This window comes from Phyllobates terribilis, unplaced genomic scaffold (assembly GCF_046119375.1).
Source record: "Phyllobates terribilis strain yellow unplaced genomic scaffold, ASM4611937v1 Scaffold_12__6_contigs__length_324123572, whole genome shotgun sequence".
NCBI lineage: Eukaryota > Metazoa > Chordata > Amphibia > Anura > Dendrobatidae > Phyllobates > Phyllobates terribilis.
The window spans coordinates 197,846,163-197,873,116 of NW_027362772.1; the positions used below are offsets into that span (position 1 = coordinate 197,846,163).

General features: G+C 46.2%; 1 protein-coding gene across 9 annotated transcripts in view; it reads right to left on the bottom strand.

The window, feature by feature from the left end:
• Window positions 1-12,603: 12,603 nt before the first annotated feature.
• The window catches only part of LOC141172403 (epsin-1-like), a 141,651-nt gene continuing 127,300 nt past the window's right edge, over window positions 12,604-26,954 (bottom strand). For all 9 annotated transcript variants that reach the window (XM_073656576.1, XM_073656583.1, XM_073656580.1 and 6 more), the window contains one exon: window positions 12,604-13,915. In XM_073656576.1, coding sequence (XP_073512677.1) covers window positions 13,524-13,915 — 392 coding nt within the window. In that variant the 3' untranslated portion in view covers window positions 12,604-13,523. The remainder of the gene's footprint in view (window positions 13,916-26,954) is intronic.

The following is a 26,954-nucleotide window of genomic DNA, read 5'->3' on the forward strand; positions in this document are numbered from 1 at the left end:
AACTTTAACCGGACAAGGCTCACCCTTGAGCCGGTACGCTTCCAGGATAGCTTAACGGATCCACCGAGCTATCGTGTCCTTGGAAGCACGTTGACCACGCCGACGACCAGCCGGAATCACAAAAAGAGAGTCCCACTTCCGAAAACCTTGTGTGATTATAAGATAGAACTTAAATGCCTGCACTAAGTCCAACGAGTGCAAGGCCCGCTCCCTTTGATTCTTAGGTTTTGGACAAAGAGAAGGCAACACAATGTCCTGATCAATGTGGAATTGTGACACTACCTTAGGTAAAAAATCTTCACGGGTATGAAGCACCACGCAATCCGGAAGGAATTCCAGAAAAGGAGGCGAGCAAGATAGTGCCGCCAACTCCGACACCCTTCTCAAAGAGGTGACTGCCACCAAGAAGGCCACCTTCCAAGAAAGTGACGAAAGTTTAGCAGAATCCATAGGCTCAAAAGGCCTATGCTGAAGGGCTTCCAGGACTAGATTAAGCCGCCACGGAGCCACAACTGCCCTCCGCGGCGGAATCTGACGTGCGACTCCGCGAAAAAAAGAACGCACATCCCTGCGTGAGGCAATAGCCCTTCTAAAAAGTGCGGAAAGTGCAGATACCTGACCCCGCACAGTACTAACCGCTAGACCCCTGGCCAAACTATATTGCAAAAAAGCCAAGAAGTTGGGGATGGAAAAAACCCTCGGGTTTCTTGAAGATCCAGAACACCATGAATAGAAAGATTCCCAAGTTCTGTGATAAATCCTAGTCGTAGCTGGACCCCTGGCTGCCCGCAAGGTAGCAAGGACCTCGGGCGAAAACCCGCGACGGGTCAGGATCTCGGTCTCAAGAGCCACGCCGTCAAACAAAGTGACCTCAGGTCCGGATGACGAATGGGCCCCTGGCTTAACAAGTCCGAGCGAAGGGGTAGTGGAAACGGAAGTGATACCAGCGTCGAATACCACGCTCTTCGTGGCCAATCCGGTGCTACTAAGATTACTGATACTCGTTCGAGTTTGATCCGTCGGATTACCAGAGGAAGTAAGGATATCGGCGGAAATACATAGACCAGCTCGAACTGGTCCCACGGGGCTAATAGAGCATCTACAGCCACAGCCTCCGGATCCCTGTACCTGGACATGAATGTCGTAACCCTGGCATTCAGCCTGGACGCCATCAAGTCCACCTGAGGAGTCCCCCAACGGGAACACAGCAGAGAAAAAACATCTGGATGGAGACTCCATTCCCCAGGATCCACCTGCTCGCGACTGAGGAAGTCCGCCGAGATATTCAGCACACCTGGGATGTGGATCGCAGAGATTGCTGGAATCCTGGACTCGGCCCAAACCAAGATCCGAGAGACCTCCATCATGAGTCTGGAACTTCTCGTCCCGCCCTGATGGTTGATATACGCGACTGCTGTCGCATTGTCCGACTGAATCCGGACCGGTAGACCGTTCAAAAGGACCGTCCAATGTTGGAGGCAGAGAAATATCGCTCTCAACTCCAAAATGTTGATCGGGAGAGATGACTCCTCTGACGACCAGACCCCCTGAACCCAGAGGTCGTTCCAAACTCCCCCCCAACCAGTCAGGCTGGCGTCGGTGGTAATCACCGACCACCTCGGGAGAAGGAAGGATTTCCCCAGGGATAGAGTCTCTGGACGTAACCACCATCCAAGAGACTCTCGCACCCTGTGGGAGATAACGACCGAGCGATCCAGAGAAGTCAGAGATCGATCCCAATGTGTCAGAATAAGATTTTGGAGATCCCGGGAATGAAATTGTGCAAACGGTACTGCTTCCATAGCTGCCACCATTTGACCCAGAAGGCGCATGCATTCCCGAAGGGACATTGACAACGCCGACCTCATAGCCTGGACCAGAAGCCGAAGGTTCGCCTGTTTGACAGGAGGCAGAGACACAACTGCCCGAACTGTATCGAAATGCATCCCCAGGAACAGAATGGACTGCGCTGGTTCCAATGACGACTTCTTCCAATTGATCAGCCACCCGAAGTCAATTAGGTACTGAAGGGAGAGGTCGCGAGCTGTTATCGCCTCCTCCGCTGTGGGCGACACTATGAACAGGTCGTCCAGGTAGGGGAGGAACGTAACCCCTTGTCTTCGAAGAAGCGCCATGAGAGGAGCCAGAACCTTTGTAAAAACCCTGGGTGCCGAGGCCAACCCGAATGGTAGGGCCACAAACTGGTAATGGGTTTGACCTATGGCGAAACGCTGGTGAGCCCTGCCGATAGGGATATGCAAATAGGCATCGCGGATGTCGATAGACACCAAGAAATCGTACTGCGACAGGGTCGCTATCACCGAACGGAGAGACTCCATGCGGAACTTCCGTGTTCGGACGTAAATGTTCAAATCTCTGAGATCCAGTACCGGGCGAAACTTGTCCTCCTTTTTGGGGACCACAAAAAGGTTGGAGTAAAAACCCCTTCCCTGGTCTTCCGGAGGAACCTGAACCACCACACCCTGCTGCAGGAGAGAGTCGACCTCCTGTAACAGTGCAGCAGCCAGCCTTGGCACGGATGGAATGCATGTCTGACGAAACCTGTATGGAGGTGGAAAATGAAACCATGAAATAGCCTGCCAACATAACCCGCGCCACCCAGGCGTCCGATATGTGGGATGCCCAAATTGACCCGAATTGTAGCAGACGACCTCCCACCCGAGAACCCTCGGGGGGATCCCTGGCGTCAATTAGCCTTAGCGGATCTTTTGTCAACCTCTCGTCTGTCCTGACGGGACTGTTGCTTCCAAGGAGTACGAGATTTCTAGGAGGATCTGCCGGAGGACGAAGGACGACCTGATCTCCAAGAAGGCGAACCGAATCATCCCCTGGTCCGAAAGGACCGATGACCTCTACCGGGCCCTGACCTGCCAGATGTGGATGCCGCTGCCTTCTTTAGAGGCAGGGAAACATCCTTGTCCTTGGCCTTGGCAATCAGCTCCGAAAGGTCCGAACCAAAAAGCTGACCGCCCATATATGCAAGACTAAGCAAACCTTGCTTGGATACTGTATCTCCGGTTCACTGCTTAAGCCACAGTGCTCTTCTAACTGTGATGGCCGAAGCTTGAGCCTTGGACAAAATTGAAGTAGTGTCCAGTACTGCATCCCTGCCATAACACATGGCTTTTTCCATCAACTGAAAAAGCCTTTCCACTTCTGAACGCGGAGTCCCATCTTGCCATGCCGTTCGCAGCTGATCCAACCACCGCAGGGAAGCCTCACCGGCCCACATGGCCCCTAAGGCCGCTTGGAAACCATGACCTGAGGCTTCATAGATGGATTTCGCCGCTGACTCCGATCTCCTGTCCAGAGGATCCTGAAGATTGGCTTTCCCTTTAACCGGAAGCAAGGAGGACTTGCTCAACTGAGACAGAGATATATCCACCTCGGGAGAAGGAACCCAATCAGTGACCATCTCCTTAGCGCAGGGATACAGAGCATCAAAAAACCGCATCCCCTGGAACCGTTTATCCGGACACCGGCGCTCCTTCTCCACTGCCTCGTTAAGTTCCTCATGCGCAGGCAACGTTGGACGAGCACGGCGCGTTTCCTGATATAGCCGGGCAGACTTAGACGGTCTTGCCGGCTCTTCAGACAGCTGTAACACTTCCCGCATGTCCTTAATAAGCACATCTACGCGGCCTGAAAGTGAAATAGAGCGACCTCGCCGATCCTCTTCCTCGGAATCAAAGATTTCCTCAACCGAACTCGTTGGTGAATCCGAAACCTCTGATGCGCTGTGTGAGGGAGATAGTGCCACAGTCCTGCGGCGCTTTTTTCCTCGTGGCGACGGATGGGATCTGGCTGACACCCACTGACCCAGGAGGCTAGAAAGACTATCAATGGAGCGAGTGAGCGCTTCCACCTTAACATCACTAAGAGTCGAACTTGACGTCATGGAAGGCCTGGGTGTATCAGAAGAATGCGACCGAACTTGGAACGGATCAGGAGAGCGGTTCGCACTCCCAGGCCCCTGATCCGACATGCCCCCCACACCAGATGCCAGGATGTTACAATAAGGATGGCAAATAAAAGTATGAAAATTGCACAGCCTGTTTTCAAAAACTTTTTTTTTTGTATGCCTCAAGCTCTGAAGGGTTAAAGCTCACCCTTAGAGAGAGCTACCCCAGAGCTGCAGAGCAAATAATTTAACTTAATCAACTGGGAGAAGCACCCTCAAACACAAGGTGTTTCCCCAGGAAAAGAAAAAACAACCCTAAAGAACCATTCTGTTCAGAAGGGGTTAATATCACTGCAACTAAAATACTACACTGCCTACTAAGGTCAGTGAAGTAAATAGTTTCAAAAGAGAAGCGGTAGCGCTCACTATGTCTCCCTAGCAGGTTAGCCAAAGTGAAAAACGCTGTCAGGGAACCTCTGCCAAAGGCAGAGGGAACTCACCGATACCGCGGCGACCGCTCCTCCTGAGTGTGTGGCGGTGGACGAGGAGCAGAGAGCAGGAGGTGCCCGATGGAACACGGAAGCCAGAGGAGAAGCAGGGACTGACACAGCGCGCACCCAAACCAAGAGCTTCCTGCCTGAGATATGACGGCAGGAAGCCAGGAGACGCTAAGCCACGCCCCCGCTAAGCCACGCCCCTGACAGAGCCCGTGCTATTCAAGCAAAAAGCGCGCTAGACAGAGAGCTTCCTGCCTCTATGAAGGCAGGAAGCAAGAAAAGAAAAAGCGTGCGCTAATAAAGAGAGCTTCCTGCCCCAATGATGGCAGGAAGCCAAAAACTTAAAGAAAAAATGTGCGCTTATACAAAAACCAATGTGGGGCCACATATAAACATTACTGGCCTCCATCTCTGCTCCCCCCAGTAAAGGCAGCATCTGCAATAGACAAAAACACACAGGCAGTCACACTTATAAAAACGGCGGCTGCTGCCGCAGCCGTTAAGTCACTCTTGTACAGAAGAGCACTTACCCGGCTGAACGCCACAGAGATCCTCAGGGATGTGTGGCGCCGTGGCCCTTTGCTCCCCCCTACGGCGGAACACGCAGGGACCCCCAGATGTGGTGTGCGCCTCCGCCAGGGAGCGCCCTGTATCCCCCGGGGCCGGCAGGCTTCTGTGGGGACCTCCTCAAGGGGTACAAAGAGCCGCCAGGGGAGGGTCAGGGGTCTCAGTAGAGACCCCCTGAGACCTCTAGACCACGGGGGGTCCAGGTCTCGCTGGATATAAAAACAAAAAAACAAACTCTTCTGAGGAGCAGCCGAGGCAGCGACTATCCTCTGAGACCTCAGATAAAAGACTGGAGAACATAGGAGTAGGAGGAGCCTTTATACTGGAGGGGCCGGTCGTCACTTTTTCTAATCTGAGGTGAACTATCCTATGGGGCTCCGCCTACCCACTAAATAATGGATTTGTGTCTCCCTTCCTTCCCTTCTGCTGCTGAAAAATAATTAGCCATTTTAGATTTTTCTTTTCCTGTAAAAATTGAAAAATGTATTTCAATAATAAAATACAATTTAAAAAATAAATCAGGTTTATTAACATTTTGGATTGACCGACAGTACTGGAGTTACTCAATAATTAATCTTTAAAAATACAAATTGCCTAATTGTGTCCACAGTCTATTGCAATAGAAAGTATTGCAGTAAATAGTATAAATCATGGTCTCCCTTGAAACTAAGCTTAGAGCTGAGCTTCAGAAAAGTACAGATGGCGACAGGCGCTGGCTGGAAAATTTTGGTCTAGGCGGGTAAGCACACAGCAGTGGTCAATAAGCAGTGGACAATCTTCATTGTTACCTCTGGCTGCTTCATAGATTACAAAGCTTTATAGAAGTCACACAGCGATATAACTCGGACGAGGATAACAACGCAATGCTCGGACAGGCCGGCAGCTCTACCAACGCAAGAGCAATAGCTGCATAAAAATACATGCTTTCATGCTTCGGTCGAGAAAGCGGACGGCCAATCCGAGCTTTGCAATTCTCGTCCGACATACGGCCATGTAGCTCTTTCCTTAAAGGGGTTGTGCACTACTAGGACAACCCCTTCTCATTTACCATGCTTGACCAAGTTAAAATAAAAAAAACTCCTATACTCACTTCCGGCACAATTTCAGGGTGTTGGCACTCGCGTTTCTGGGGCTCAGGTGAGGTTGTCATGTCACGTGAGCCCTGTGCCCAATCAGCGCTGGCATGACTGTCCCAGCCTTTGGCCGTATAAGTATGGTGGGCTACAATTCTCACATACCCCCAGACTTAAGAACAGACAAGATGGAGGTGTCGATCTGCTCCGGTACCGTTACTTATGTTTCCACACCGTTAAGACTCTTCAAAGCCTTCTCCCAGCGAGTGGCGGCGGTTGTGCATCGCCATCCGGGCTCCTCCTGTCAGTTTCTGGATCACTTTGCCATCTGGCTTCCACACTTTCTATCCTGTGACATTCCCACTCTCATCATGGGGGACTTTAATATCCCCATTGAGAAGCCGCTCTCCCCATCTGCCACTCATCTTTCTCTAACCTACTCCTTCAGCCTTTCACAGCTAACTCTCCTACGCATGAAGACGGGAATACGCTAGACCTGGTCTTCTCCCAGCTCTGCTTAGTGCATGACGTTACTAAACTCCCCTCTCCCGCTCTTGGATCACAACCTTCTTTCCATCTCTGTCAAGAACTGTCTCCACACCCCGGACACCCCCACTTATCACACAAAAATCTATGTGGCATCAATACCCAGCACCTTATGAACAATATACAAGTCATCTTTAGCTCCCATCTCCTGTCCAGACTTAGCATTGTCAAATTATAACAATACATTGCAGAGGGCCCTGGAAGAAGCAGCACCGGCTACACGCAGAAAGACCCAACACAGACAACAGCACACACTGCAAACATGTTTTCTCCAGGGCTGCTCAAGGTGTGCCAAGCGTCTGTGGAGAAAATCACTTTCAGCAGACGACTTCATCCACTATAAGTTCATGCTCAAAACTTAAATCTCTGCTCTCCATCTGGCCAAACAAGTCTACTTTACCTCCCTCATCACTAACCAACAATCCAAAACCACTCTTCAAAATCTTCCACTTCCTCCTGAGCCCTAAAGTACCAGCCTCGGCCACCAACCTCAGCGCTGACGATCAGGATACTTATTGCTCAGAAAAAAAAAAAATCTACCACATCCATCAGGACATTTTTGCACAATCCCCTCCCCTCCCCACACCTCAAGCTCATTTTTCATCTTTGAGGAGGTCACAGAAGTGACCAGGTTCCTTGTTTCTTCTCGCCCGACAACCTGCATCGGTGACCCCATTACCTCAAATCTCTTCCAGTCCCTCTCTCCAGCAGTCACTACCTACCTAAAATATGTAACCTCTATTTCGGTATTTTTCCCAGTTCAAACACGCCATCATAACCCCTTTACTTAAAAACAAAACAAACAAAAAAAAAAACCACATCCCTTGACCAGAACTGCGCTGCTAACCACAAACCGGTCTCTAATCTTTAGGAACGCTTGGTCCACTCATCTAATTTGTTGGTTTCTGCTCTTCACACTCTACTGAAACTGCCCTCACTAAAGTCTCTAATGGCCTATTAACAGCAAAATCCAATGGCTACTACTTCCTGCTGTTTCTCTTGGATCTGTCTGAGGAATTTGACACTGTGGAGCACCAGCTCCTGCTCAATATGCTCCATTTTATCGGTCTCAAGGACATCATTCTCTCCTGGTTTTCCTCCTACCTCTCTGACCGCTTCTTCACTGTATTTTGCCAGTTACTCTTCCCCTTACTTTCGGTGTTCCTCAAGCCTCAGTCCTAGGCCCCCTCCTCTTCTCTCTATACATTGCCCCTATTGGACAAACAAATCAATTTGGTTTCCAGTGTCACCTCTATGCTGATAACACCCAATTATACCCCTCTTCTCCTGACATCACACCCAACTTAATACAAAATACCAGGGATTGTTTGTCAGCTGTCTATATCATGTTCTCCCTCTATCTCAAACTGAAGCTCTCCAAAACTGAACTTCGTGTTTCCCCTCTCTACTAACCTACCTATACCCGATATTGCAATTACCTTGGGTGGTTCAACCATAACTTCCAAGCGGCACGCTCAACATCTTGGGGTCATATTTGACACAAAACTTTAAGTATATTCCATCATTCACTCACTCGCTCATGTCACCTGCATCTTAAAAACATCTCCAGAATCCGACCTTTTCTCGCCTTTAAAACTGCAAAAACTGTGTTACTCTTATTCATTCTCGTTTGGATTACTGCAACTCTCTACTGATCGGTCTCCTCTAACCAAATTTTCTCCACTCAAATCTGTCCTGAATGCGGCAGCCAGGGTCGTATTTCTGTCCGGCCGCTTCACCGATGCATCCACCTTGTGCCAGTTGTTGCACTGGTTGCCCATTCGCTACAGAATACAATACAAAAGTATCTCTCTCACTCACAAAACTCTCCCCAGTTCTGCACCATCTCATCCCTCATTTCTATCACCCTACCCATGCCCCCCGTTCGGCAACTGATCTGAGACTAACATGCTCCATAATCTGAACCTTGCACTTCCGTCTCAAAAACTTCTCTTGCGCTGCACTAGTGTTCTAGAATGCACTACCCCAAACAATCTGACTAATATCTAGCCCCATGTTTTTAAGCGTGCTTTAAAAACAGCTCTTTAGACAAGCCTATCACCTCAACTCACTAACCTAACTTTCCCCTCCTAAATGTTAATCATAATTCTGCTCCCTCCTATTCACCTGTGGTGTCCACATCCTCCGTGTACCCAATAGCACTTGGTAACTGCACTTAACACAGATCCTGGCTGATGATCGGATCACGCAGCTTTATATGAAAACCCTTATTATAATGATGGCTGGACCATACATAACAAGCATTGTCCCTTCCTCCATTTCCTTATAGATTGTAAGCAGGTCCCTCACTCCTCCTGTAACTGTTGAAATGTGTTAAAAACAAGACAATGTGTCTGTACATGTCCATGCTTAATTGTAAAGTGGTGCGGAAAATGTTGGTGCCATATAAATAATAATTTTATCATTAAATGCAGACTAGATTCTCATCCACTAATGTGTGCTACCTCGAGACCTGGCTGAGATTAGTTGACACATGACCACATATATGCAAATTGCATACTTTTGGTCACTACGTTGATGAGAGAGGAATCATGACAGTGCGCACGATCACGATTTAGCAATCTGCAGTGACAGACTACAGAAATTGTACTGCACAGATACAATAACAGAACCAAGTTTACTACCACTACTTGCTTTACTACTGATAGATACTGTAACTGAAGCAACAATACGGCAAAGGTACTTGTAAAATGAAAAAAAAAAAGTGTGCGGCTGGTAAATTGCATGCTGTCCTCACAGAATTCATTCTGATGAGAATAAATATCACCTATATTGCAAAATAGACAAAACAGTCGACTTAATGAAGCCTCCCATTAACTTTTCTCCCCCCTAAACCTGTGTATATATCTGTATGTAGTGTCAGTGTGTTAATATACTCACTTACCGTGGTTTTCTCCAGTATTCAGCACCATTCTGCTTCTCTTCCGAGTCACGAGATGGCGATTCAGACTCTCCAGCTCTCTGTGAGCTAGAAGAGGTTTTTACAATGTAAGTGTATGGAGAGCCAGAACGAGGCACCTTAGGCTTACATTATAAAAGCCACTTCCGGCTCACACAGAGCGATCCGGAGAGTCGGAAGAGCAGGGACATCATTCAGAAGGGGATCCTGGATCGCGATGAAGCCGGCCTACAGCAAGTCCCCAGGTGCACTGGTAACCTATCAGACCCTCGCAACCATGTCACGGTGGATCAGTGTGCACTGTATTAAAATGCCTCTCTCAAAGATTAACAGTGGCAATTGTGGCCAGCACTGATTGTGGTTAGAGGCACATACCGGCTATGTATTACAGCGGGTATCTGCCCAGTATAGAGCCGGTACAGCTCCCGACCCTGCTCCATACATGTCTGGCAGGGTGCGAAAAGGGATAAATAAGCAATATATCAAGAGAAAATAATCTTACCATTCACCCATGCCAAATATCAAGTCATTACACAAAAAAAGCATATGGACCAAGTATTGCAGCACTTACTAGACAGCAGATTCCTAAAAATGTTATTGACCACAAACTCCGTTATGGTGGGCAAAAAATGAAAAGTGCTCTTGCCGACCAAAAAACAGATACACAAGAAATTGGTTTTAATTACTAGAAAAACCAAAGTATTCAAGAAAATTTCAAGGTGTTTTTTCCCCCTTCGTTATGTTCAGTAACAAGATTCTTGAAGTGTGAAGCCTTTTACATATACCGGTATGTATACCCTTACCAGGTCTTCTTGCTGTTAGGTTTCGTAAAGTGACAAAATTACATTTGCTTTCTTCCGATCACACATGCCCCTGCAGATGCACAATGTCTATGGTAAGGGTTTACTATACAATGTGTAAACTCTTATAATCACATCAATATTCCCCTTTCACAATATAGATTTTACATCGTTTTTAGAATTCAGGTAATAACATCTTTTAGTTAAAATAAACTTCTCTCATTCACTAACCAGAAAAGATCTGTTTAACTAACACTCCCCTCCTTGGTAAAAATATTTTCAAAGGATTATCACTATGTTATACAGCAATGGCATATGGTTAGAGTGCGCCATGATATTATGACTGCAAAGGTCAAACCCCAATGATTTTGTCCGCACACCAGAGTCCTATTCAGTGGTGTTCTTTGCAATGTATGCGCCTCTTTCACAAAAGTGCAGCAATTCCTTTACTGAGAAATCAGTGTATGAATTAATATGCAAATTGCTATGTTAGCTCTCAAGCCTCTGTCACTCCAGCTCTATTCCCCACCCAGCACCACCTCCTCTTGCTTGGCTGACAGCCTCTATGCTGTGCGACTTCAGGTAATGGAGTAGTTGGTGAAGTAGGAAGCGGCGGCGCTAGGTGGGGAATAGAGCTGGAGTCACAGAGACTTCAGATCTACCATATCAAATTGCATATTAATTCAAACAATGGTTTCTCAGTAACAGGGAACATAATGGCCATGTAAAGGTATTACTGGTTTTATCTTTGAAAGATCTACATGCACAAATATTTTTTTGGGGGGTGAAATATTGCTGACAGATTGCCTTCAAGTTCCTCAAATACATTAGCCTCAAGTCGGTCGATATCTGCAGACTAATGCGTATGGGGACCTCCTGACTCCCCAACGACAGATGATGTAGAGGGAGAGAGGGATGGTCACATTGGATTTCCAACGGGCAAACCATCTGGTCCCCCAGGAGATAAGTTGCCACCAGTGGAATCTGGCAGCGGCTCTCTTATAAAGAACACAAGAGTGCTTGTGTTCTTTATAAGAGAACATACAACTTACAAATGTTTTCATTATCAAAGTTCCATTCTTGACAGATGAGGGGGGCCTTCTGTGTCGACAAATGATTAGTGATGTCTGAGGGCTACTGGCTGAGGGGCTCATTTCAACAGCTAAACCAAGCCCCATCTCTGTCAAAGCTGATTCACAGATGCCCACTGCCTTACCTATTGAAATAATCCAGCCCCCTTGACACACAACCCCATGTAAAAGCTGCATAGATTAGAGCTGGAAGTGGGACATTTGCAAAGCGTTGATAATGAAAGTCTTAGTATGAGTTCTTGTCTAGGACTGCTTTAATGCGAGACAAGATATAAGAAAATTTGGCACTCAAATGTGATCAAAATAGATGACATTTTTATTTGTGGTATAATCCAGACAGACGTTTCAGTCTACAACTTATCCCTCAATCCAGCGGATTAATGAAGGTGAACTGCTTGGACAGCGCAAGGCAGAGTTATGTGGTATGTACCGCTATGCAGGAGAGCGCTCTCCTGCATAGTGGTAGATGCCGCATAGATCTGTCTCACGCTGTCCAAGCAGTTATCTCTCAGTCCAGAGGACTGATGAAGGTCAAGTTGTAGACGGAAACATCTTTGTCTGGATTATACCACAAATAAAAATTTAATCTCTATTGATCACATTTGAGTGCCAAGTTTTCTTACATCAGTTGATGGGATTGTATCCTACTTGTGCACAACTCACCAGAAGTGCCGTGTCTTCTTCTAACTTAATGCAAGGTTACACTAACAGTTTTCCATGGCTATGAACCAGAACTTCTCATTAAATTGCAGCGCATGACAGTCCTAAATGTGGGGCTCAGTTAATATGTTCGTAGATGACAATTATGATATCATGTGAATACAGCACTGAAGGATGGCTCCATTTAGACAATGTATGTCCAGATGTGTTTAATAAATGACAGACATTCGGAATCACTTATGGACAGTTTCCTTCCTCAAATGATAATCACAAATCAAATCACTTGAGAACATACACATAAAAAAGGAAAGAAACTGATCAGATATAATGTATGACATTATATTCCCATACAAGACAATACTCCATATGCGGATTTTCATTAACTGTCATAATCTTCAAGACAACAAGGACTTAAAAGAATAAAATAAAGGAAAAGCTGATGAAACTTTCCCAGACTTGCTTTATTTGGACATGGTTTTCTCTTCTATGGGAGAGCGTGAGAATTTAATACTCAACAGGACTCGATGGACAGCACACCAAGCAAAGCCATCAGTTTATTAAGTGGTTATCAAACAAATCAACATCACAGATTTGATTTGTAATGGTAATAGGAAAGAAATGGAATAAACTCAAGGGTTAAAAATCCACTTAATCAGCATTCATGAATTCATTCTAATAAATAGGAAATGTCCTGCTATTATGGCAATACAACCCAGAAATCCACCAATAATCCCCTGCTCAACAGAAAATTTTATCTGGAATTTAAAGAGCTTAGTCTTTTAGTGTTATATCAATATATGGTTCTAGTAGGGCGTCTTCCTAATGCGGTCCAGTAACACAGAAGTGCTGGAGCAATGTGCTGTACTTATACCTAGAACCACCAACACGTCATTTATAGGGAGGGTAAAGGGGGTAATGTGCAGAACTGAAGTCAAACGGGGATAGGTCGGAAATGGAGGTAAAATCGTGTAGGCAAAACACTCATTTCATACGGGAAAAAAAAAACAGATGTTTAAAGCAAGTTTTGCTCAAGTCGAGAGCTCATGGGCTGCTACTAGGCAAAAGCAAACAAAACGAACCATACTGTGAAGTGCTGCTAATTAATGCAAAAAAGATGACGGTGCGGCAAACGGAAATTACTCGGACATTAAAATTCTGGCATAACACTACTGATTATCAATTATCCTGCAGAAAACAATATTTATTCTATGGTCTTCAACCTAAACACCGTTACCTGTACTTCGGAGGAGGGGTAAAATACTATTTCTTGGTATTCAGAGGCACAGTGAAAAGGAAGCAGACACCAAAATTCATAGATGCTGCTAATACAGGGTTGCCACAAAAGATGTAAGAAACAGGGACATTCTGTGGTAGTAGCAAGATGATGCCATTTTTGACCCATCACCCCCCATCATCACCATTACAAACTCAATGATCCCACAGCCTGTTATAATAGGAAAGGGTTGGTGGTACTAGTCACAGCTTGTGCTGATAGATTCGGGATCACTGGTTGTGTCACCAACTGCTGCGGTGGCATCATAGCAGGCAAGCTCATGGGAGGAACACCTGGAGGCACTGCAGCAACTGGAAAGCCCCCCACTCCAGCCACAGGCTGCATTCCAACCATTGGGGACACGCTGGCTAGAGGGATTCCTGGGGCCATAGGGGACACCGACACCATGGGTGACACAGAACTATATGGAATTGCTGCAGGGGTCTGTCCAGCAGGTGTAACTTGCTGTCCCATTGACATCACAGGGCTGGAACGAAGTTGATTCAATGTAAGAGATGATTGTTGGTTGGGCTGGAATGGATTTGTTGTAGTCGAACTGGTCCCTCCTAAAATAAAACATACGGATATGTAAAGATCACAAAGTTGCTTTTCACATACAATATATTAATTGGGTTGTCAAGTGAAACCTCACATCGTGCGCACTGCGCTGTGAGGATTCTCTGATGCCGGGAGTGTGACCTCAAGTATGCGACTTGCATACATGCGGTCACGTGCCGACTAGAAGTGTGCAGCCTCGGTCAATACAAGTGTAATGAGCGGGGCCAGACAATTCTAGTTGGAATGTGGCCAGAAGTATGCAAATCGCATAATTGCGGTTACATGACCACCCGTCGCTCTCTGAGAATTCTCACAGTGTGCAGTGTTTTATGAGACAGAGCTGCTAAGAAGAAGTGGCTCTTACACTACTTGGCATTAGCAGCCATATACTATACTTCAGGGCATGCTGGGATTTATAGAGCATGCCTGGATGTGAAGCCCTATTACAGGACATTATATATACATAAATACACAGAGGCGAGTATTCAGCAACAGGTCCGGGAGAGCGTGATTAAAAACAAAAAAAATTATAAATTCATTAAAAGGCAAAAGGAAAAACCCTGGACAGTCCTTGGGAACGGTACCCAGATACTCCAGTAGATATGATGCGTTTCAAACTCTGTAGTTCTTATTCATATTCTGGCATGGTTCCATGTTACAAGTAAATGCCTTAAATAGTATTAAAAAAAAAAAGGGAAATTATGTACCAAACTCGTGGGTGGTGGTGAGGGTGGGTGTGGCGGGAGGCAGTGGAAAGAAAGAAGAAAATGTAAAAGATTCAATAAACACTGGTGTATATACACTGCTCAAAAAAATAAAGGGAACACTCAAAGAACACAATGTAACTCCAAGTCAATAACACTTCTGTGAAATCTACCTGTCCAGTTAAGAAGCAACACTGATTGTGAATCAATTTCTTCTGCTGTTGTGCAAATGGAACAGACAACTGGTAGAAATGATAGGCAATTAGAAAGATACCCTCTATAAAGGAGTGGTTCTGCAGGTGGTGACCACGGACCATTTCTCTGTTCTCATCCTTTTTGGCTGCTGTTTGTCACTTTTTCATTTTGCCATTGCTCTCATCCCTAGAGGTACAGTAGCATGAGGAGATGTCTACAGTACAACCCACAGAAGTTGCTCAGGTAGTGCAGTTCATCCAGGATGGCACATCAGTGTGAGCTGTGGCAAGAAGGGTAGCTGTGTGTCAGCACAGTGTCCAGAGCATGGAACAGATACCAGGAGATGTGGAGGGAGCCATAGGAGGGCAACAACCCAGTAGCAGAACAGTTACCTCCTCCTTTGTGCAAGGAGGAACAGGAGGAGCACTGCCAGAGCCCTGCAAAATGACTTCCAGCAGGTCACAAATGGTTAGAAACCGACTACATGAGGGTGGTATGAGGGCCCGACGTCCACAGATGGGGGTTGTGCAGGACGCTTTGCATTTGCCACAGTCGCCACTGGCGCCCTGTGCTCTTCACAGATGAAAGCAGGTTCACACTGAGCACATGTGACAGAGGTGACAAGAGTCTGGAGACGCCGTGGAGAGCGATCTGCAGCCAGCAACATCCTTCAGCATAACCGGTTTGGCAGTGGGTCAGTAATGGTGTGGGGTGGCATTTCTTTGGAGGGCCGCACAGTCCTCCATGTGCTCGCCAGAGGTAGCCTGACTGCCATTAGGTACCGAGATGAGATCCTCAGACCCCTTGTGAGACCATATGCTGGTGCGGTTGGCCCTGGGTTCCTCCTAATGCAGGACAATGCCAGACCTCATGTGGCTGGAGTGTGTCAGCACTTCCTGCAAGATGAAGGCATTGAAGCTATGGACTGGCCCTCCCGTTCCCCAGACCTGAATCTGATTGAGCACATCTGGGACATCATGTCTTGCTCCATCCACCAATGTCATGTTGCACCGCAGACTGTCCAGGAGTTGGCGGATGCTTTAGTCCAGGTCTGGGAGGAGATCCCACAGGAGACCATCCACAACCTCATCAGGAGCATGCCCAGGCGTTGTAGGGAGGTCATACAGGCACGTGGAGGCCACACACAATACTGAGCCTTATTTTGACTTGTTTTAAGGAAATTACATCAAAGTTGGATCAGCCTGTAGTGTGTTTTTCCACTTTAATTTTGGGGGTGACTCCAAATCCAGGCCTCCATTGGTTAATACATTTGATTTCCATAGATGATTTTTGTGTGATTTTGTTGTCAGCACATTCAACTTTGTACAGAACAAAGTATTCAATGAGAATATTTCATTCATTGAGAATATTTCATTCATTCAGATCTAGGATGTAGTCTTCCCTTTATTTTTTTGAGCAGTATATACAGGGTGGTCCAAAAGTAGGTGGACAGAAAGTGTAATAAGGTTATGAAGGGGGAGATTTATCAAACCTGGTGTAAAGTGAAACTGGCTCAGTTGCCCTTAGCAACCAATCAGATTCCACTTTTCATACACATACACACACACACACACACACACACACACACACACACACACACACACACACACACACTGGGGGAAATAAGTATTTGATCCCTTGCTGTTTTTGTAAGTTTGCCCACTGACAAAGACATGAACAGTCAATAATTTTAAGGGTAGGTTAATTTTAACATTGAGAGATAGAATATCCCAAAAAAAAAATCAAGAAAATCACATTGTATAAATTAGATATTTTTTTTTTCATTTTGCAGTAAGAAATAAGTATTTGATCCCTCTGGCAAACAACACTTAATATTTGGTGGCAAAACCGTTTTGGCAAGCACAGCAGTCAGGCGTTGTTTGCAGTTGATGATGAGGGTTGCGCACATGTCGGGAGGAATTTTGGTCCACTCCTCTTTGCAGATCATCTCTAAATTATTACGATTTTGAGTCTGTCGCTTGGCAACTCGGAGCTTCAACTCCCTCCATAAATTTTCTATGGGATTAAGGTCTGGAGACTGACGAGGCCTAGGCTGCTCCAGCAGCAGTCCACTCCTTGTGAATCTCCCCCAAAATTTTGATGGCCTTTTCTTAATCCTTTCAAGGCAGCAGTTATCCCAGGTGCTTGTGCACCTTTTTCTACCACACTTTTTCCTTCCACTAAACTTTCCATTAATATGCTTGGATACAGCACTTTGTGAACAACCAGCTTCTTTAGCAATGATGTTTTATGGCTTACCCTCCTTGTGGAGTGTCAATTACTGCCTTCTGGACATCTGTCAAGTCAGCAGGCTTCTCCATGATTGTGGAGCCTACTGAAACAGACTAAGGGAACTTTTTAAATGCTTAGGAAGCTTTTGCAGGTGTGTTTTGTTAATTATTTGAATTTACTGAGATAATGACTTGTGTGTTTTCTTTGGCTGTAAGCCATAATCATCAACATTAACAGAAATAAACACTTGATATAGACCTGTTTGTAATGACTTTATACGAGTTTCACTTTTTGTATTGAAGAACTAAAATAAATTAACCGATATACTAATTTTGTGAGATGCACCTGTACATCTACACACACACAATATTATATATGTATATTATAGATACATACATATATTCAATTCAACTTAATTCAAAGAAGCTTTATTGGCAGGACCAAATAAACATTAGTTCTGCCAAAGCAAGTGTACAGTAGGATATAGGGTTTGGGACTGCAGGGATGATGGACGGGGGCACATTCAGGGTGGGGGCTATGGAAGTCCATGAAGTATCATAGTTCTCTTTGTCGCAGCCTATGGCATGCGCTGACATACTGCGCTGCCCTCTCCACCACTCTCTCTTCTTCCCCCAGCAGGATAAATAAATGTTTTCTCTTCCTCCTTCATTGATCTTAAGTTTGGGAAGAGATCAGAGTCTCCTCAAGTCCCTCACTGCTGAGTATTTGGTGCAGTGTAGCAAGAAGTGGAGGTCATCCTCCAGGTCACAGTGTGGCCACAGTCTGTCCTCCCTGGGCTTGTAGCTTTGTCTCTGCCGGCCAACCTTGATGGGCAGATTGTGGGCACTGAGTCTATAGGCTCAAGATCTGGCGGTCTCTGGGGTCCGGGAGTTTCTCCAGATATGGAGCCAGTCTGTAGTCTGTCTGTAGACTCTGGTACAGGGTCAGTTTCTGTGAGTCATTGATATTGTTCCTCCAGTCACTGACAAACCTGTCCTGGCCTTCTACTACCATCTTCCGGATTCTGGCTTTTGTCAGTCTGCTGTGGTTGTTTCGGTCAGGTTGGGTTTGGGTGAGTTGCTCCGGGGGTCCTGGTTTGTTTGACCCCCTTACATGTAGCAGGGCTTTATAGTGATGGGAGCTTGGACTGCTACTATGTAGGTGAGCCTGGAAGGTCAGCACCCTCTTCAGGACTGCTAGGTGCAGTGGGAATCTGCCCAGCTCAGCCTGACAGGCACTGTTGGTGGTTCTCCGATGGACCTGGAGAAGTTGCTTACAGAATTCCAGGTGTAATATTTCTGTTGGGCTGGAATCCCACCTTGACCAGTCAGGGTATCTGTGAGGAGCCCAGACTTCGCTGCCGTACAGGATTGGGGTGATGATGGCATTGAAGAGTTTTAGCCAGACCCTCACTGTGGCTTCAGATGGTAGTGCTTCCTATGGATGGCATAGAAGGTTTTGCAGGCCTTGTCCTTCAGGGTCTCTATGTCGGGTTTGAAGCTCCCTGACCGGTGAATTTCCAGGCCTAGGTAGGTGTACTTGTCCATTTCTGTGAGAGCACAGTTGTTTAGCACAAATGAAGGGTGCTGGTCCAATCTTGTCTTTCTCTTCTGGAACACCATGATGTTGGTTTTATTTGGGTTGATGGGTAATGCCCATGTGGAGCTGAATTTCTCCAAGATTTTCAAGTGGTCTTAGAGACCTTTCTCGGTTGGTGACAGCAGCAGTAGGTTATCTGCATCCAGCAGGAATTTCACCTGGGCGTCATGGAGTGTGAGACCTGGTGCCACAGAAGATTCCAGGACAGTGGCCAGCTCATTGATGTAGACATTGAAGAACATTGGACTTGGGCTGCAGCCATGTCTGACTCCTTGGCTCTGCTGGGAATCAGCCATTCTTTTCCCGATCACCCTCACGCTGCAGCGATTGTAGCTGGTGTAGGAGCTTTTGATGACATCATAGGTCTTAACTCCTATTCCGCTCTCCAGCAGTTTCAGGACCAGGCCTGGGTACCATATTGAGTCAAAGGCCTTTTTAAAATCTACAAAACAAGCGTATATCTTCCCGTGCTTTGTGTTGTGGACGTGACTCTGAATCAGACTATGCAGGGTGTAGATGTGGTCGGTGGTTAGGCATGAACCCTGCTTGGCTTTAGCTGAGGACGTTGTGTTGTGTTCGGTGAGGAAACTGGGGATCCTCTTGTTTAGGATACTGTTGAACAGTTTTCTCAGGTTGCTGCTGACGCATATGCCTCTGTAGTTGGCAGGGTTATACCTGTCTCCACTCTTGTGAATGGGTGAGATAAGGCCTTGGTTCCAGGTGTGAGGGAAGTAGCCAGCGCGCAGCACGATATTGAACAGATTAGCCATCGCAGCCTGTATTTCTGGTGGGCTGTATTTCAGCATTTCCAGCGGGGTTTCATCTAGGCCACTGGCTTTTCTACACCTTATGGAAGACATTGTCTCTGAAACTTCCTGTAATGTGATTGGTGTATCCAGAGGGTTTTGGAAATTTGTTACTTTTTCCTCCATTGCGTTTAATTTTGCCATTATGTTTTCCTGTTCTTGGCTTAGTCCTTCCTTTGGGATGTCTTTGTATAGGGCTCTGAAGTACTGGAGCCAGATGTTGCCGTTTTGGATATGGATGTTGCTTTTCTTGCTTTTTGTGCCCATGTGGTTCCATAGTTCCCAGAAGGAGTGGTCTTGGAGGGAATCTTGGAGTTGGTTACGTTTAGTGGAGATGTAACTCTGCTTCTTCCTCCTGAGGATGGTTTTGTATTGCCTTTGTATGGTGTTGTAGGCATCTGAGATCTGGGTTGTTGGTGTCTGTGTTTCTTGTTTGAGGCTGTTCTCAGGCTCTTCCGAACTGCTTTACAGTCTCTGTCAAACCACCCGTAGATCTGTTTTTCTTTTGGCCTCTTGTAGTTGACTTTTTCAAGGTTGGACAATTCGGCCATAGTGTAGAATAGATCACTGAGGTCTTTTGCAGCTTGACTCACTCCTTCTAGGTTTGACTTGCACTCGTAGTTGTAGAAGTGGTGGAGCATCTCCTGTATTTCGGGGCTGTTTGGAACCTCTTTATGTTTTGTTGCCAATGCCTTGGACCATTTATAGGATGGAGACAGGCTGAGGAGGCCATTCAGCTGGGGCTTTTCTGTTGATGATTTCATGAATAGAAGAAGTTAGCTGTGATTTGTCAGGTGCGTTTGTGGGGTGACAAAGGCTCCGATATTTGCCGGGTCCATGTCTGTAATGGCATAGTCAACAACACTCCTTCCTACGTGGGAGTTTAATGTATATCTTCCTAGAGAGTCTCCTTTAGTACCTCCATTGAGTATATGAAGTCCTAAACATCTGCATAAGTTCAGGAGCTTTTATACACACACATTATCTATATATATAATTGTCTAATTCTGTTTGTTAGTCTGTAACGGAAATCCTGCGTCGCTGATTGGTCGCGCCAGCCTCCCGCGACCAATCAGCGACGGGCGCAGTCCGGCACGGGATTTGAACCACGCTTCACTGATTGATGGCGGTATATATATATTATATATACATACACATATACATACACACACACATATACATACACACAGACAAAAAGTTTGGACACACCTCATTTAAAGATTTTTCAGTATTTTCATGACTATGAAAAAATTTGACATTTACACTGAAGGCATCAAAACTATGAATTAACACATGTGGAATTATATAGTTATCAAAACAGTGTCAAACAACTGAAAATATGTCTTATATTCTAGGTTCTTCAAAGTAGCCACCTTTTGCTTTGATGACTGCTTTGCACAGTCTTGGCTTTCTCTTGATGAGCTTCAAGAGGTAGTTACCAGAAATGGTCATCCAACAATCTTGAAGGAGTTCCCAGAGATGCTTAGCACTTGTTGGCCCTTTTGCCTTCACTCTGCGGTCCAGCTCACCCTAAACCATCTCGATTGGGTTCAGGGTCTGGTGACTGGAGGCCAGGTCATCTGGCGTAGCACCCCATCACTCTCCTTCTTGGTCAAATAGCCCTTACACAGCCTGGAGGTGTGTTTGGGGTCATTGTCCTGTTGAAAAATAAATGATAGCCCAACCGGATGGAATAGCATGCCACTGCAAGATGCTGTGGTAGCCAAGCTGGTTCAGCAAGCCATCAATTTTGAATAAATCCCGAACAGTGTCACCAGCAAAGCACCCCCACACCATCACACCTCCTCCTCCATGCTTCACGGTGGGAACCAGGCATGTAGAGTCCATCCGTTCACCTTTTCTGCGTCGCACAAAGACACGGTGGTTGGAACCAAAGATCTCAAATTTGGACTCATTAGACCAAAGCACAGATTTCCACTGGTCTAATGTCCATTCCTTGTGTTCTTTAGCCCAAACAAGTCTCTTCTGCTTGTTGCCTGTCCTTAGCAGTGGTTTCCTAGCAGCTATTTTACCATGAAGGCCTGCTGCAAAGTCTCCTCTTAACAGTTGTTAAAGAGATGTGTCTGCTGCTAGAACTCTGTGTGGCATTGACCTGGTCTCTAATCTGAGCTGCTGTTAACCTGCGATTTCTGAGGCTGGTGACTCGGATAAACTTATCCTTAGAAGCAGAGGTGACTCGTGGTCTTCCTTTCCTGGGGCGGTCCTCATGTGAGCCAGTTTCTTTGAAGCGCTTGATGGTTTTAGCAACTGCACTTGGGGACACTTTCAAAGTTTGCCCAATTTTTCGGACTGACTGACCTTCATTTCTTAAAGTAATGAAGGCCACTCGTTTTTCTTTACTTAGAATTTGTATTATGGTAAGAAAAGCCTTAGTTACTTACCGGTAATGGGAGTTTTCGGAGCCCATGACAGCACCACGAGAGAGAGAGGATCCGCCCATCAAGGACAGGAAACCTACAGGTTAAAAAGGGCGGCACCTCTCTCTCGCCTCAGTTTAGTTAACAGAGCATGAGAGGACCGCCAAGGTTAGTTACAATAAACACATCATTACATTAAGTACATTACTTTCACCAACTTCTCCCAAAGGTGCACAAAACAATGGAAAGCCAACTTTACGGGAGTGCAAAACACCAGTGAAGGGAGGGAATATACAGGTGCTGTCATGGGCTCCGAAAAATCCCGTTACCGGTAAGTAACTAAGGCTTTATTCGTTCTCCCATGACAGCACCACGAGAGAATTACAGAGACGAAAGGAAATTAGGGAGGGATCACCGCTTGAAGCACCATTCTCCCAATGGTGAGATCAGCAGAGACACCCAGGTCCAATCTATAATGCCTATAAAAGGTAGAAGGAGAAGACCAAGTGGCAGCCTTACATATCTCTTCGATGGAAAGCCCCGTTTTCGCCGCCCAGGAGGTTGCTATCGCTCTGGTGGAATGAGCTCTCAACCCCTCCGGAACCTCCTTATTCCCTGAGGAGTAGGCGAGGGATATGGCCTCTCTAATCCATCTTGCAATTGTAGACTTTGAGGCCTTACAACCCTTTCTAGCCCCCTGATGGCATATAAATAGGGAATTATCCTTCCTAAAACTGCGTGAAATCTGTAGGTATTTGAGTACGCACTTCCTCACGTCTAAAGTGTGTAGCCTCTCCTCTTTTTGATTTTTGGGGGGAAAGCAAAAGGTTGGGAGAACTACGTCCTAAGTTCTATGGAACCGAGTGACTACTTTTGGAAGAAAGGCTGGGTCAGGTTTTAATACAATCCTATCATCCAGAATCTGAGTAAATGGCGGACAGATGGAAAGAGCCTGTATGTCACTCACTCTTCTGGCTGAAGTCAGGGCCACTAACAGGGCTGCTTTTAGGACAATAATTTTTGGGGAGGCTAAATCTAGGGGCTCAAAGGGAGGATTAGTTAAGGTCTCTAGGACCAAATTCAAATCCCAGGGAGAGGATTTTGCTTTGATAATGGGTCTATACCTAAAGGAAGCTTTCATAAATCGCGCTATCCAATAATTAGCTGCAATATCGGAAGAAAACAAAGCTCCCAAAGCAGACACCTGTACTTTTAAGGTACTAGTGGTAAGCCTCAATTCTAAGCCTCGCTGCAGAAACTCTAGTATTTTGCCAATAGGGGGCCCCTCCCCTGGTTTAAATTCAGTAAATGATAAAAACTTCCTCCAGGTCCTAGCATAAATGCGGATGGTAAAGGGTTTTCTGCTAGACAAGAGAGTATTTACTACATTTGCGGGGAATCCCTTGTTGGTCAACAGCACCCTCTCAAATTCCACGCCGTCAAATGGAGACTCGAGGCTGGAGGATGGGAAACTGGACCCTGAGTGAGAAGGTCCGGAATCTCCGGAAGGATCTAGGGATCTGATATGGACATTTTTCGGAGACAAGGGAACCACGGTCTTTTGGGCCAAAAGGGGTATTACTCTGGCCTTGTCTGCCCTGATCTTCCTTATAACTGCTGGAAGCAGGATCATGGTAGGAAATGCATATGCCAGAGGGAATTTCCAGGGAACCATAAAGGCATCCACTGTCAGGGGTTCTTCTCTGGGGTCTAGGGAACAGAATGTTGTCACCTTCCGGTTGGATTTTGTCACAAATAAGTCCACCGTCGGAAGACCCCACATTGCCACAATTCTGGAGAAGATTTGAGGATTCAAGGACCATTCTCCCTCTTTTATGGAAGTACGGCTTAGGAAATCCGCTGTGACGTTTTCTTTCCCTGTTAGATGAATACCGAAAGGGAGAGACAATGATCTTCTGCCTTCTGAAGAAGTCTGTCCGCTACCCTCATTAAGTCTCTTGAGCGGGTTCCCCCTTGGTGATTTATATAAGCTACCAAAACTTGATTGTCCGAGAGTATACAGACATGCCGGCCCTGTAAATATATAAGGAACTTGTTGAACGCATAATCCACCGCCAAAAGCTCCTTAACATTTGATGACAACTGTATCTCACTCCTTGACCAGGTCCCCTGAACTAAGTTCCCATTGAAGTGAGCTCCCCAACCTGCAGCACTCGCATCTGTAGTTAAGACTGCCGTCAGCTTACACTCCCAGGGGACCCCCCTAGAAAGATTATCGTGTCGTAACCACCAATGAAGGGAATGTATGGCCAGAGGACACAGGGTAAACTCACGGTCTAAATGTCCCTCTAGGACTGAGTTGTTATACAATACATCCCAATGAAGAGCCCTTGAATGAAATTGTGACTAACGAACTGCGGAAAAACTCGAGGTTAAGGTCCCTAATAGCGACATGGCTTTACGGAGTGACAGAGGGTTTATCCATACACTGTCTTACCAAACCCTGGATTCTTGTAATTTTTTCTTCAGATAAATAACTGTTTTTTAGAATCTAACATGACCCCCAGATACTGCTGAGCTTTGAGTGGAGTTGATCTAGATTTTTCCAAATTTAGAAACCACCCCAAGCCCTCCAAGACAGACATGGTCACCCAAAGGTGGGCCTCGCATTGAACAAAAGAGTTTCCCACTATCAGGAGATCATCTAGGTAAGGGATTATTAGAATGTCTCTTTCTCTTATATGGGCCATAACCTCTGCCATTAATTTGGTGAAAATTCGCGGGGCTATTGCTAACCCAAAGGGAAGTGCAGTGTACTGAAAGTGTTTAACCACCCCCTCAATTTCAATGGCCAGCCTCAGGTATTTCTGATAGTAACTATGAATGAAAATATGGTAATATGCATCCTTGACATCGAGAACTACCATATAACAGTGGGGAAAAAGCAAGTTTATTACTGTTTTCAAGGATTCCATTTTGAAAGTGTCTACTTTAAGGAAGCTATTTTAAGATTTTAGATTTATAATTGTCCTGAAACTCCCATCCGGTTTTGGGACCAAGAAGAGCGATGAATAGAATCCGAGACCCTTTTCTGAATCCGGAACCTCAATCAGGACGTTTTTCCTTATTAAAGACTTGAAATTTCCGATGCGAGGGCAGTCTGGCGTTCTGGGGAGGAACTAGAGGGAACAATCATGAATCTCTTGTGAGGAAAAGCTTGAAATTGAAATTTTAGACCATATTTAATCAGGCTCAAAATCCAATTACTATGAGAAATCTGTTTCCAAGCTGGGAAAAATAATGACAATCTCCCTCCCACCTGGGCTGATTGTGCATTCCCTGGCTTCTGCTCATTTTTTGGAGATGAACCAAAGAGAAGGCCTCTACCTTTTCGACCTCTTTCTTCGGACTTGTCCGGTTCCCTGAAGAATCTTCTTCGGATGAATTTTCTTTTCCGAAACGATCTCTTAAAGGAGGGTAGAGGTACTGATGGAAAACCCTTCTTAGGATCTCCGGCCTTCTCCAATAATTCGTCCATAGTCTGGCCAAAGAGATATTCCCCTTCGCAAGGGATTGTACACAGCCTGGACTTTGTCTGTACATCCCCAGGCCAGCATTTAATCCATAGCGCTCGTCGAGTCGCATTTGACAGAGCTGATGACTTTGCTGCCAATCTGACCAAGTCCGCAGACGCATCAGCAAGAAAGGCCGCTGCACCCTGAACCAGTGGAAGGGAAGAAATAATCTCCTTCCTTACAGACACCATCCCTTAGCTGACTGTTCAACTGTTCCAGCCAAACCATCAGGGCTCTAGATGTGCAGGTGGCTGCTACTGCTGGTCTCAGTGCTCCTGCAGCTGTCTCCCATGCACCTTTTAAGAAGGTATCGGCTCGTCTGTCCAGGGGGTCTTTTAATGCTCCCATGTCATCAAACGGGAGGGAAGTCTTTTTTGCCGCTTTAGCGACAGCAACGTCCAGCTTTGGTGCTTTTGACCAAGAGGAACATATGGCATCCTCAAATGGGTACCTCCTCTTAAAAGATGGAGGAACACTGCCCTTCCTGTCGGGTTTCTTCCACTCTCTATCAATGAGGTCTTTAACTCTTGTATTCACGGGAAAACCTTTTCTCTTTTTCTGACCTAATCCACCAAACATTACGTCCTCCACAGATTTTTCTGCCCTCATGTCTACATGCCCATGGTAGACCGGATAGCTTTTACCAAGGCATCAACCTCCTGCAGAGGAAAAACACTGTCTATCCGATTCACTATCAGAAGAAGAGAGAGCGGAGGAGGAAATGTCAGATATGTCAGAGTCTGAACCCGGCTGAGGGTCCCGAGAAATATGAGTAGATTCTGAGCCTTGCAAAGCCTTGCCTATTTCCTCTCTAATTAAAGTCTTTAGGCCCAGGGAAAACCCCGGGGTTTCCTCCACAATTACTTTGTTAATACACAGCTGGCACAATTTCTTATTATATGCATCTGGGAGCGGATTGCTGCATAAGGCACATTCTTTATGTTTCGTTTTAGCTGAACATTTCTTGCTCTGAAAGAGGAGTTTATAGAAAGAAAAAAGGAGGAGGAAACTATTAGTAGAACTTCCACGAAGATTCCACTTACCCCACAGAAAATCTGGTACCGTAGAAGCAGAAGAATCCATCATAACCGGTGGGGAATCACGCTGAACCGGACTATTTTTTCTGCTCTTAGTGGTGAACTTCCTAGCTGAACGACTAGACCCAGACCGGGAATGACGTTGCACCACCAGTTGTGAGGGCTCCCCAGAGGGCTGCTCTTGCAGCAGTTGTTCTTGCTGAGGTGAAAGCTGCTCCTGTGAATCTCCCATGTCTACCAAGGTAACAATGGGCTGGGAAGCACCTCTGTATGTTGCCAGGACTCTTTTATACTAGCCATACCAGGTACCATGTGTGGGTTGCTTTTTTTTTTCCCGAACCCAGGAGGGAGTTAATTGTTCCCACGTGGTTCCCCTCCCCCCAGGTGGGCTCACCGCCGCCTGCCCAGCTGAAGTTGTCCTCCTCGTGGCTTCGGCGTCCTCATGCTCTCGCGCACTTCCTGGCTGCGTGCGAGCTCCGCCCACTTCCGGTGACGTCCCCGACGCACCGGAAATACATCCCAGGGCCGCGCCTGTCACGTGCCCCGCCGGCGCGGCCCGG